Source organism: Trichechus manatus, unplaced genomic scaffold, assembly GCF_000243295.1.
Source record: "Trichechus manatus latirostris isolate Lorelei unplaced genomic scaffold, TriManLat1.0 scaffold00122, whole genome shotgun sequence".
NCBI classification, from domain to species: Eukaryota; Metazoa; Chordata; class Mammalia; order Sirenia; family Trichechidae; genus Trichechus; species Trichechus manatus.
The window spans coordinates 3,142,322-3,154,290 of NW_004444058.1; the positions used below are offsets into that span (position 1 = coordinate 3,142,322).

The 11,969-nt window shown below is 60.1% G+C and overlaps 1 protein-coding gene across 2 annotated transcripts; it reads left to right on the forward strand.

The window, feature by feature from the left end:
- Window positions 1-4,819: 4,819 nt before the first annotated feature.
- On the forward strand, window positions 4,820-8,678 carry MXRA8 (matrix remodeling associated 8). Of its 2 annotated transcripts, none has more exons than XM_012557864.1 (9): window positions 4,820-4,889; window positions 6,153-6,455; window positions 6,580-6,681; window positions 6,949-7,419; window positions 7,679-7,840; window positions 8,085-8,124; window positions 8,209-8,285; window positions 8,361-8,441; window positions 8,653-8,678. In XM_012557864.1, exons 1-9 carry the CDS (start codon window positions 4,820-4,822, stop codon window positions 8,676-8,678), a joined length of 1,332 nt encoding a protein of 443 aa, XP_012413318.1. The 2 variants fall into 2 exon arrangements, with proteins under 2 accessions (XP_012413318.1, XP_023594569.1); XM_023738801.1 differs by having other exon boundaries at window positions 6,162-6,455.
- Window positions 8,679-11,969: the final 3,291 nt, after the last annotated feature.

An 11,969-nucleotide genomic window follows, 5' to 3' on the forward strand; every position in this document is an offset into this window, starting at 1 on the left:
CCTGAACCGAGAAACCAAGGACTTGTGGAAACTGACCAATCACTTTTCCTCATGAAGCTTCATGGCTTTTGTCTTTTTTAAGTCCTGCCCTTGTTTTGTTCTGGAAGGCAGTTGTATTAGTCTTCTGTTGCTTCACAACAAATCACCACAAAGTTAGTAGCTTAAAACAATACGTTTATTATCTCACAGTTTCTATGGCTTAGGAATCTGGATATGGGTTTGCTGAGTCCTGTGCTCAGGGTCTCGTCGGTCTGAAATCAAGGTGCCAATCAGGGGTGCAGTCTCACCTGAGGCTCAGGGTCCTCTTCCAAGCTCATTCAGGTTGTTAGCAGAGATCAGTTCCTTGCGGTTGTAGGGCAAAAGTCCCCGTTTTCTTGCTGGCTGTCAGTCAGGGCTGCTCTCAGCTCCTAGAAGCCACCTTCATGCCCTTGACACTTGACCCTCTCTGCAGGTCCTTTCACAATATAGCAGCTGAAGAACTCGTGGTGGGTTGCTCCTCCAAGGATAGCAGGAGACTCTGCCTTAGTCAGCTATAATGGAGACTTCATAATCAGGGGAGTGACATTCTATCACCTTTGCCACATGATGTGACCTAATCATAGGAGAAACTATCCCTCATTGTCTCAGCTCCTACTTACACTCAGGGGAGGGGGCTCTACAAGGTATGGACACCAGGGGTAAGGAATCTTGGGGCCATCTTAGAATTCTGTCCACCACATAGTCTTTATAGAGGCAGTTTTCCTTGTGTTCTTGTTGTTACCTGTCGTCGAGTAGCCCCAACTCATGGTAACCCCATGCGCAACAGAACAAAGTGCTGCCTGGTCCTGTGCCATCCCTATGATTGGTTATGGTCTGGACTGTTGTGATTCATGGGGTTTTCATTGGCTGATTTTCAGAAGTAGATCAACAGATCTTTCTTCCTAGTGCATCTTAGTCTGTAAGTTTCGCTGAAACCTGTCCAGCATCACAACAATAGCAAGCCTCCACTAATAGATGGGTGGTGGCTGTACATGAGGTGCATTGGCCAGGAATTGAATCTGGATCTCCTGCATGGAGGGCGAGAATTCTACCACTGAACCACCACTGCTCCCATTTTCCTTGTATGTTCTTATAAGTCCTAACAGCTTTAATGGGACCCTCTCAGCATTTTCCTGTATCAGTCAGACCACGGCTCTCACTTGCTGAACCCTTCCAGGGCTTCCCATATCGCTCCTGGGAAAGCCAGACCACGGCCCCAGGAAGGCTTCCTCGTGTCGTCACCAGCCGCTGTTCTTTTCACATTCGGCACTTGTTCCCCTCTCAGTCCCTGGAGTGTGGCTTCCGGCCTCCACCCGATAATTCACCTGTAATTTTGTCACTCCCTCCGGGGCCTTTCCCTATCAGTCTGTGGGAAGGCGCCCCCTGCCTGGTTTTATTCTCTTGACAGTACTTATCACCATGTATAAAGGATCTCATTTATCAGTGTCCAGGTCTCTGGAGGACAGGAATGGGGTGTTGTGTTCGGGCTGAAATGTTAGTGCCCGGGGCAGCACCTGGCGCACAGTAGGGGCTGACTAAATGTTTGCTCAATAAGGGATCAATGTGTGTCTTTGTGAAAGACAAAAAGTGTGTGTGATCATGTGTCTGTGTGTCTCTGTGTGTGTGTACATGTGTGTCTCTATGTGTGCTTGTGTCTGTGTATCTGTGTGATTGTGTGTGTCTGTGTATTTGAGTTTGTGTTTGCGTCTCTCTGTGTGTGTGGTTATGTATGGTGTGTGAGTGTGTGTCTGTGTTGTGTTTGGTGTGTGTTTATGTCTGTCTCTGTGTGGTTGTGTTTGGTGTCTGTGTGGTTGTGTCTGTATGTGTATCTGTGTGTGTATGTGTCTGAGTGTGTGTATCTGTGTATGTCTGTGTGTGTGTCTGTATGGTTGTGTGTCTGTACGGGTATCTGAGGTGTGTGGTTGTGTCCGTGTGTCTTTCTTTGTGTGATTGTGATTGGGGTGTGTGCGTGTGTGTGTGTGTGGTTATGTCTGGTGTGTCTCTGAGTGCCTGTGGTTTTCCTTCCCGACGAGCCAGCTGCCTGGAATGTCCGAGTCACCAGGAACAGGAGCCAGAATCAGATTCTTAGTCTTTGAGCTGAGAAGGCTGGCTGACCCTCTTGCTGGGCCACGCCTCCTGGGAAGGAGAGCTCTGGGCTCCGGGTGGTGGGGGCTTGATGGGAGCTGTGGGGGGACCGTGGTGATATCAGGGGCATCTTATGTCCTGCTCTGTCCTGTCCCGGGGAGGCTGCATATTCACAGCATAGCCTCAGCCCATGGGCCCCTCTGCAGCCCAGGGAGGAGCCAGAGGAGCCCAGGCTTTGGCTGTGGGAGGGGCAGGGGGCCTGGTCACCGCCTCTGCCTGCTGGCCTCTGCTCTTCTCTGGCTATTTCCTGCCAAAGATGGGAACCTGGGGGGCCAATGGGCCCTTTGCTGCTCATGTGGGCTCCACTGGCTTCAAGCAGAGAAAACAGAGGATGCAGCAGGGAAGAGGGTGCCGAGACACTCCACAGCATCTGTCCATCCTAGCTCAGGGGCCCAAGGGGCCCAGATGCCTCTCAGCTGGCTTCCCCTCAGCCTGCAGCCAGGGCAGGCATGGCCAGGACCTGAGCTGAGCTCTGGGTCTGCAGCCCTGTTGAGCCTCTGCACAAGCCTGCAGCGGGAGTAGGGGGAGGGTGGGCTCCCCAGGGAGCTTAGGGTGCCCTGGCTGAGGCAGAGATGTAGGCTAGATGCTCCTAGCTCTGTCCTTCTCTGAGGCTGGCCCGGTCCCCATCCACAGACCCTGCATCTGGGGCCAGTCCCCCCAGACCTGAGGGGCAGTCCTGAGCCTCCCTTTACGGCCAGAGACACAGAGGAGTCAGAGAGAGAGAGGCACAGTGTCAGAGAGAGACAAAGAGACAGCAAGAGGCCAAGACCCTGATGGGGAGGGAGAAAGGGATAGATAGACAGATGCGGGGGAGGGCAGCAGGAGGAGGAGGCCGGACAGAAGGCAGCCACAACCCTAATAGAAACCAGTTAGAGAAACAGAGGGAAGGCCAGGCCTGAGGCCACTGCCCAGGAGGGGCTTGTTTTTCCAGAATGAAAGGCCCCAGGGAAAGGCTGAGGGAGGGCCAAGTGCCTGTCCTAATTCCCGTCTGGAAAAGGGACTCCACCCCCAGGCAGGTCTTGCTGGGGAAATGGGTCCATTAGGTCCTAAGGAGCCCTGGCGGTACAGTGGTTAAGTGCTCAGCTGTTAACCAAAAGGTTTGCCTTTTGAACTCACTAGCTGCTCTGTGGGAAAAAGATGTGGCAGCCTGCTTCCATAAAGATTATGGCCTTAGAAACCCTATGGGGCAGTTCTACTTCGTCCTGTAAGGTTGCTATGTGTCAGAATTGACTGGACGGCAACGGGTTTTTTTTAGTTAGGTCCTGGGATAGAGGGGGCTTCTCCATGTGCTCCTGGTGGCCCTCCCTGTTGTCACCCCTCCCTCCCTCTCACTGCAGCTGCTGCCTCGTCCTTCCCTATGCTGAAGCCCAAGTCGGGCTGGGGGCTTGGGGAGCAGGGCAGGGTCCCAGGGTTGAGACCCCAGCCCAGCAGAGACTGGGGCCTGTGGCATTAATTCAGTCCAAATGGGCAGTCTAAAAAATGCACTGAGGATTTTTTGCAGTGGTTTGGTTTGTTTTTTTTTTTGAGGTTTGCTTAACTAGAAGGAGTAGGTTTGGTACACAGTGAGAGCTCTGTTATTTTGCATTTGTTTATGGGACTTTGTAAGTTTTCCCAGAGCTTCAAATTTGTACCTTCCATGTGGGGGTGGGGGGGGGCTCCCATTATCCCCTTCCTCTCCTCTTCTCTGGGATGGGGGTTCCCATACCCTCTTTTTCTCCCTCCCTTCCTCTGGGTGGAGGTGTTCCCATTCTCTGGGGGGCGGGCTCCCATTCTCTAATTGGGGGGCTGACATCTCTGGTGCGGGAGCTCCCATCCTCCCTCTTTCTCCCCCTTCTCTGGGTGGGGTGGGTGCTCTCAGGAGTCCTGTAACTCTGGGTCTGGTTTCAGGAAGGCCAGGCTGGGCCCTGGATTTGGGGAGGCCCAGTCCGGAAAGGAGGGGGCTGCTACTGGGCCATCGCTCAGGGTCTCCACAGTAGCAGTGCCCTTCCAGACATGTTTCCCGCCCCCCTGCAGCCCAACGGGGCAGGTGCTACTCCTGTCCCCACTTCCCAGCTGAAGACGCAGAGGTCCAGAGAGAAGGACCTGGCATAGCTAACTGGCAGAGCAGGAAGAGCTGCCCTGTCTGGCAGGAGTGCCGTGGGGGTGCGGTCAGAGGCAGCACAGGCTCCCTGGGGGTCCCTGCTCAAGACACCTTTCTGCTGCCTGACCTAGAGTGGGCAGAGCCTCGGCCAGGCTGCTGACCCAGGAATGCCCTGGCCCCACTCCAGGCTTGGGGTCTGAGGCCAGGGCCCCACCCCTGAGGTGGACAGAGGAGCCTCACGCCAGAGCCCAGCCCTGCAGTAGCCTGGCTGTCCCCTCCTGCCCCTTCAGGGCTGGGCTGCTGCCCCTCCAGCCCCCAGGACCTGAGCCAGAGACGGGGCTGGGCTCTGCTAGGACACCGCCCCTGTCCCCCGCTGGGCCAGTGGAGGATTGGGGAGGGAGGATGGGAGAGGCTAAGGGGCCGGGGTGGAGCCGGAGGGGTGGTCCGGCCTCAGTCGTCCCGGCACAGGGCTCCGTGATGTCATAGCGGGTGCTGAAGAGGGGGAGGGGACCGGGCTGTTTTTCTGGAGAGTTAGAGCCGGAAGAGACAAAGCGGGGCGGCAGGCTGGGCAGCGCCATGGAGCTGCTGTCCCAAGTCCTGCTCTGGAAACTTGTGCTTCTGCAGGGTGAGCGCGCGGTGGGCAGGGGTCAGGATGCGTGGAGTGTCTGTGAGATAGAGGGCTCAGGAGACCCCCTGCTTCAGGGCGAGTGGTCTGAGTGAGTTTGCCTTTCGGGAGTTTACAGCAAAACTGTGTCTGTCTGAGCTGGAGCTGGGATGGGGAGGGACACTCCCGAGGGAAGGGGCCGGGTCTGCGACAGGGGCGGGGGGGGGGGGGTGGCAGGGGGCTCAGACAGAGGAGCTCACAGGGAGACTGAGGGCCCAGGGGAGGGGGGTCCTGAGTTAGACCTCCAGAACTTCCCTTCCAGAGATGGGGAGCCCAGAGGCCCGAAGGGCGCTGGGCCAGGAATGGGGAAGAGGCAGAGGCGGCTTTCTCCAGTCCGCGGTGCACCCCACATCTTGTGGGTGCGCTTGGAGGCCCCTCAATCAGCACCTCTCCCAGCGGAGGAAGTTGGAGGTCGTGAGGAGGGTGGTGCGCCTGAGGGCTGAGGGGGTCTGGTGGGGCTCTCAGCGTCTGCTCAGCCCCTCTGCACTCCGAGGCCCCCTGAGCCCGCCTTCAATGGCCGCTGACCTGGCACATTCCTCTTCTCCTGGGCGCTCAGCCACTTCTCTGGAGCAGAGCTCAGCCTGTGGGGGCGGCAGTAGGGTCAGTCCCCCCCCCTGCAGTCCTGAGTTCCCCCTTCTTAGGGCAGTCTTGTGTCCGAGGGGCCCTCGGCAGGTGCACGCCCCCCACTGGAGACGCTTGGGAATGCGGCCACCAGAACCAGCCCTGAGCCTTGTGGTGTCAGGCTTTCATACTTTCCGCGGCCTTGGGTAGCCATGATAGTGATGGTGACCATCCCTGAAAAGTGGCCCATGGGCCAGCCTGCACTGCGTCTAGTTCTGGCCTCACCACTAGCCTGCTGGGCAACACCTCTCCCCAGTTTCTGCACCCCTAAAAGGACAGGGGCTGTGACAGGGGCCCTCAGGGCCGGACCACTGGAGCCCCCATCCTGTGTCCTCTTGACTTCTCCGCTTTACCCCCCACCTGGGAAGTGGATGTCACAGCACCCTCTTTTCAAGGTTATGGGAGGGGCCCAGGGGCCCACGTGGGGCTCCACCAGACAGCGCCTCAGGTGGCCCCTCCTAGGTCTGACTCTTTCCTCTCTCTCCTTCCAGGCACTGCTGTCCTGGCATTCTCAGGTTAGTCGCTACCGTGTCGTGGGGGTCAGAACTCCCGTCCCCAATCCCGCCAGCCCCCTTCTCATCTTGGTGGCCCTCCTTCCCCCCCTGACTTGCCCCCTCTCCCCAGGGCCGTCAGGGCCGGCGACGGCCGGCAGCGCCGTGGTGTCCGAGGCGGCCGTGAACTGGGCGGCAGGCGGCGGGGCCGTGCTGCGCTGCCAGAGCCCGCGCATGGTGTGGACCCAAGACCGGCTGCACGACCACCAACGCGTAGTCCACTGGGACCTCAGCGGCGGCGGCCACGGCCCCGCGCGCCGGCTGATGGACATGTACTCCGCGGGCGAGCAGCGAGTTTACGAGCCGCGAGACCGCGGCCGCCTCCGCCTGTCGCCCTCCGCCTTCCACGACGGCAACTTCTCCTTGCTCATCCTCGGTACGCCCAGGCGCGGGGCGCGGTACGCCAGCGGGCGCCGGGGCCGCGGGGCGCGGGAGGCGCGGGAGGCGCGGAGCTGCGGTACGCGCGGAGCTCACGGCTGAGGTTTTCTCTGGATCTGCAGCGGCGGAGGAGACCGACGAGGGACTCTACACCTGTAACCTGCACCACCATTACTGCCACCTCTACGAGAGCCTGGCCATCCGCCTGGAGGTCACCGACGACCGTGAGTGCTCCGACCCCCGTCTCTTGACCGCCCTTCCCTCACCGCACCCACCCTCTCCCATGTCCTCTGGCTATGAGCGACCCACCCTTGTCCCCGTCCCACGCCCACCCTGGCATCTGGCTGCACCCTCCTCGACCCTACCCCCCAACGCAGAACTCCCCAGCTCTCCCGCCCTATCCCATCCACCCCCGCAGTCTGGGCCGCCCCCTCCCATCACCCCCTCCGCTGGCCCAGGTGGTCCTCAGCTCTGACCCGCCCCGCCCCCAGCCCTGGCCGCCGGTGCGCGATGGGATGGCGAGAAGGAGGTGCTGGCGGTGGAACGCGGCGCGCCGGCGCTGCTTACTTGCGTGAACCGCGCGCACGTGTGGACTGACCGGCACGTGGAGGAGGCTCAGCAAGTGGTGCACTGGGACCGGCAGCCACCCGGAGTGCCTCACGACCGCGCGGACCGCCTGCTCGACCTGTACGCGTCAGGCGAGCGCCGCGCCTATGGGCCGCCGTTCCTGCGCGATCGCGTAACCGTGGGGGCGGATGCCTTTGCACGCGGCGACTTCTCCCTGCGCATCGACCGGCTGGAGCTAGCCGACGAAGGCACCTATTCCTGCCATCTGCACCACCACTACTGCGGCCTGCATGAGCGCCGCGTCTTCCACCTGAAGGTCACCGAGCCCGCCGTGGAGCCGCGCCCCCGGGACTCACCAGGCAACGGCTCCAGCCACAGCAGCGCGCCGGGCCCAGGTGAGGAGCGGCCTGGGGACCCTTGAGAATGTCGCAGGGTCAGCATGGGGATGCGTGTTTCATGGAGCCAGCCCAGACCGGCTTCCCTGTCTCACTCATGTCCCACATTTAGGGACCTGGGGGTTCCGTGGGGAAGGCCCCCACTGGCTGGGGCTTCTCTGAGCCTGTCCTCAGCCCAACCGCAGGAGCCTAGCAGGGCGGCCCCCCATCGGGGCAGGTAGGAGTGCACTGCCTGACCCACCCTGCACTATCCCTGCAGACCCGACGCTGGCTCGAGGCCATAGCGTCATCAATGTCATTGTCCCAGAGGGCCGGGCCCACTTCTTCCAGCAGCTGGGCTACGTGCTGGCCACCCTGCTGCTCTTCATCCTGTTGCTCATCACCGTCGTCCTGGCTACCCGTAAGCGTCGCCACCGTGGAGGTGAGGGTTGGGCCTGCCAGTACTTGCCCATGGCTGGGCTAGGGGCTCAGGCAGGGCACAGGGGCTCCCCTTCCGAGGAAGCCCCGCAGAGGGTAGAGGGTAGAACTAGGAAGGCCTTGCCACTAGAGGTGGGGCTGGGGGCACAGTGACCCGAAGGGGCCCAGGGACCAGCCAGGGGCTTCCTCGGGCAGGTGAGGAGTGGCTGCAGGGGCTGAGCCACCTCCAATATGAGTCTCCCTCCCAGGATACGAGTACTCGGATAAGAAGTTGGGGAAGTCAAAAGGGTGAGTATCCTGCACCCAACCCTCCTGGGGACCCAGCCCCTTGCCTTACCCCTGCGCTAACTGTCCCCGCACCCCCTCCTCTAGGAAGGACGTGAACATGGCGGAGTTGACTGTGGTCTCAGGTGATCAGACTCTTTACAGGGGTGAGGACATCCAACTAGGTGAGGTGGGCCTCAGGCCTGGGCTTGGGGAGGCCCATGTCTGGGGGGCCACTCACCTTGCTCTCCCTGTGACAGATTACAAAAACAACATTTTGAAAGAGAGGGCTGAGCTAGCCCATAGCTCCCTGCCTGCCAAGAACATTGACCTGGACAAAGGTGAGTGGCCGGTGGGGGCCCGTCCACACCCCAATCCCATCTCAGAGCCCAGCCCTCACCCCTGCACCCCACTCTACCCACTCGCAGTGACCTCCAAAGTAACCACACCCAGCTCCATGTTCCTTGGGAAGTCTTGCCAGATGTCTGCCCTGAATTTCCCACCAGGAGGGTGGGGCAGAGCACAGATCCAGCCTTGCCCCTTGATTTCCAGAGTTCAGGAAGGAGTACTGCAAATGAAGTAATTTGAGCTCCTGGCTGGGCCAGCAGCTCCGCCACCTCCCGTCTGTCCACCTTGGAGGACGTCCTTCTGACCCCCATGTGCTTGGTGCCACCGGCCCTTCTACAGCGGCTGGTCCCGCTTTCCTGGAACTTGGCCTGGACTAGTGCAGAGTGGGCTGCCTTCCTACCCCTCTCCTGGAAGCCACCCCAGTTCTCTCAAGCAATAGTGGGCTCCATGAGACTCCTGACTGGCACTATGACCAGTGCTCCTTCAGCCGACCCTTGTTGGCTCCTGGGCTCACTGGTGACCCTGTACCTTCCCCCCTCCCCCCGCCACTGCCCTTGGATCAGCCAGGACTCCAGCAACATTCTCTAAGCCTTCAGTCCCTCCTGGCCTCTGCCTGCTGGGGGCTGGGGCTGGGGGACATTCTTGGAGGGGGCTCAGCCGAGATGTGGTGCCCCAGGGCTGGCATCCTTGTGCCCATTCTAGGAGCCACCTTTGCAGCCTGAGCTCCCCAGGGCTCCTCTAGACCCCACCATGGGTTACTCCGAGCCCCAGTTGGGCTGCAATCCACTCCACCTGGGACCTGAGGACTTGGTGCCCTCCAGGCTCAAGACTAATGCCCCTCTGCACTGCTTGGGGCCACCTGGGGTGCCCCATTGCCCCTTTGCTTTCAACCCTCTGCTCCAGCCTTATTTCCAACCAGCTGCCTTGACAGTCACCGGGCTCTGTGTGACTTTTGACCCTAACTGCCTTCTCACAGCCTCTCCGTGGGCTGGAGGCTGGGGCCACATTTGGCTTCTGCTTTTGATTGAGGACAGGGGAGGGGTGAGGATGATCCTGGGGTGGCCTCTGCTGCCATTCTGACTCCCCATGTTTGCTTATCCTGGGGAATTGCCGCTGTCACAGTAAAGGCAACATCTGATTTTTAGAGCCTGGCTCAGGTGTGCCTCTGTAACTCCTCCTTCTCCCAGGGGGCCAAATTGGCCTCAGGAACCCCAGATGCCTTCCTCACCATCATCTGAAGTTCCACCATCACCCTGTTCCTTGGAGTGGAAGATCCAGTCTGATCCTTCTAAAACAAGTACTCTGGGAAGGGTGACCGTGGAACCAATTCTGTGTCACTTGCTCCTGGTTGTGAAGGCATTTCAGATCCTCTTCTGAGGGCTTATTTGGACATGGGAGGGAACCGGGTGGATATGAGAAGAGAGAGAGAAGACTGTGTTAATGCAGGTCCTCTGAGAAGCAGACGCCAAGAGGGGATAAGACGTGCAAGGATAAAGGGTAAGGACGTAGGAGTAGGCAAGAAAGCCTTCAGACTGGGATGCAGGTCTGACACCTTTGAATGGAAAGGGGCAGGAAGGAGGGCTGGGCAGCAGGAGACTGGGATCACAGGGCAGCTCTGAGAAAGTCCCACCAGGCCAACAGGGGCTCTGTGACAGGTACCATTAGACTGGGCAGGTTCAGTACCTTGCCAGCTCATTGGCTGTGAGCAGGCTTCATGGCACGAATGTGGGGTGGAGCCAGGGGCAGCAGGATAGCTAAGTGGTATACTTTCTTGGTTACCACAGGCCAGTGACTAAGTGCTGGTTAGTTAAACCTGTATCTCCCCACACCTGACCCACCCTCCAAGGCCCTCCCAGGACAGTAGGGGACAGGAAAGAGTGATGGACACCCACAAGGATCCCACAGTGGCAAAGGCTGGGAAGGAGGCCAGGCTGGGGGTGTGACCTGTTCGAGGAGGAGCCTCCTTGCCAGCCCAGTGACTTCTGGCCCCACCAGTGGCTGCATTGCCACTGGACAAGGCCTCCCATAACAACTTACACTCTGGCCACAAAGTCACCCCTCTTGACAGGGCCTCAGCCTGACCACGTCAGCACCAGCACTGGGATTGGCCCCAGGCCATTGGCCACCAGCCTCTCCAGCTCAATGTGGCTTGGGCCAAGTGTCAGGTGGGAGAGAGACTCCAGGGGTGGAAGGGCAGCCTGGGGCCTCAGACTGCCACATCTGTATGCATGTCACCAGCTCCTCCTCTGACTAGCAGCCACCTGGGGCTGTCTCGGGTGATGCCGGTCCTCAGATGAGCTCTCAGGGCAGGAGACTGCCTTATTCCTTCCTGGGATCTCAGCAGAGAGCCATGGCAGACCCTTCCTCTGAGGTCATCCTTCCTCGCTTCCTCAGTTTACCTCTGGGGAAACCAAGATTGGAGGATAAAGGGCCAAGGCTCCAGACCCAGCAAGGGTGGGTGGTTGAGCTGACCGAGGCCTTGCTGAGTGGACACTTAGTAGAGCCCTACCTATTCTCCCCATCAGAATAGAGGGTATGGGGGTCATGATCTTCAGCCAAGTCTCATCTGGGGGGTGGGCCCCAGTTGATGGTTAACCTCTGGCCCCTTTGGCCAGTGCTGGCTCAGAGCCCAGGATGAGCATGACCAGACAGGTGGGAGGTCCCAGGCTTCTACCAGCTTCAAAGAGGGTTGTCTGATGATGGGCCACAGGGACATCACACACTCTCCCTTCACTTGGGCAGCATGGAAGAGCTTCCTCCTCTTGCCTCTCCCCCCAGAGTGGGACTCCCTCTAGCAGCCTCAAGTCTCCTTCCTCGTGTGGAGGACCCCGAGGCCAGTTTGACTATCCTCGGACAGCTGTCCACACGAGCCCACCGCCATACACTGGCTCGCACATGTGCACCTGCATCCACGCAGGCACCCGTGTCCACCTAGGGCCGGTGTTTCTTGAGCTCCCGTGGGACCCCAAAGACGGTGCGCGAGCTCAGAGCTGGTGCGGGGCACCGAGTGACCAGGCACCCCTGGCTCCCGGCCTGGACACAAAGTATCCTCAGCTTCCCGCGAGTGCCGCCCGCAGCCCGCCGATGTGACCCTGAGCAGCCTCAGACGCCGGAAGAGTCCTCGGGAAGGGGTGGACTGGGACCCCGCAAAGCGACTCTTTTCGGAGCGGGGCGTGGCGAAGCGTGGCCCCGGGGGCGGGTCTCCCTCTGACAGCTGGGGGCACGACGTGCAAGTGGGGGTAGGGGCGGAGCCTGCCGAGGGCCCACCCACCTGTCCTGGCGTGGGGGCGAACCCCACACAGCCCTAAGGCCCACAGCCCGAGGCCCGCGCGGAAGTTCCGGCGGCATGAGTACGGGCTGGGCAGGAGGCTCTGGGACCGGACGTGGGTGCGGAGCTCGGGGAGAGCCGGGGAAAAGGCCGGGCCGAACCCCCGCGCGCATGCCGCGCGAACTCGCGAAGACCTGCGCGCACGCACGCGTGCGCAGCCTGCCCTCCGCCCCCCGGTGACGTCGCGGCCCCG

Coding starts and splice junctions, on each gene's coding strand:
- MXRA8 (XM_012557864.1), top strand. CDS start 4,820: ATGGAGCTGCTGTCCCAAGTCCTGCTCTGGAAACTTGTGCTTCTGCAG. Junction 6,682..6,948: donor CCTGGAGGTCACCGACGACC/GTGAGTGCTCCG, acceptor CCCCGCCCCCAG/CCCTGGCCGCCGGTGCGCGA. Junction 7,841..8,084: donor TAAGCGTCGCCACCGTGGAG/GTGAGGGTTGGG, acceptor TCTCCCTCCCAG/GATACGAGTACTCGGATAAG.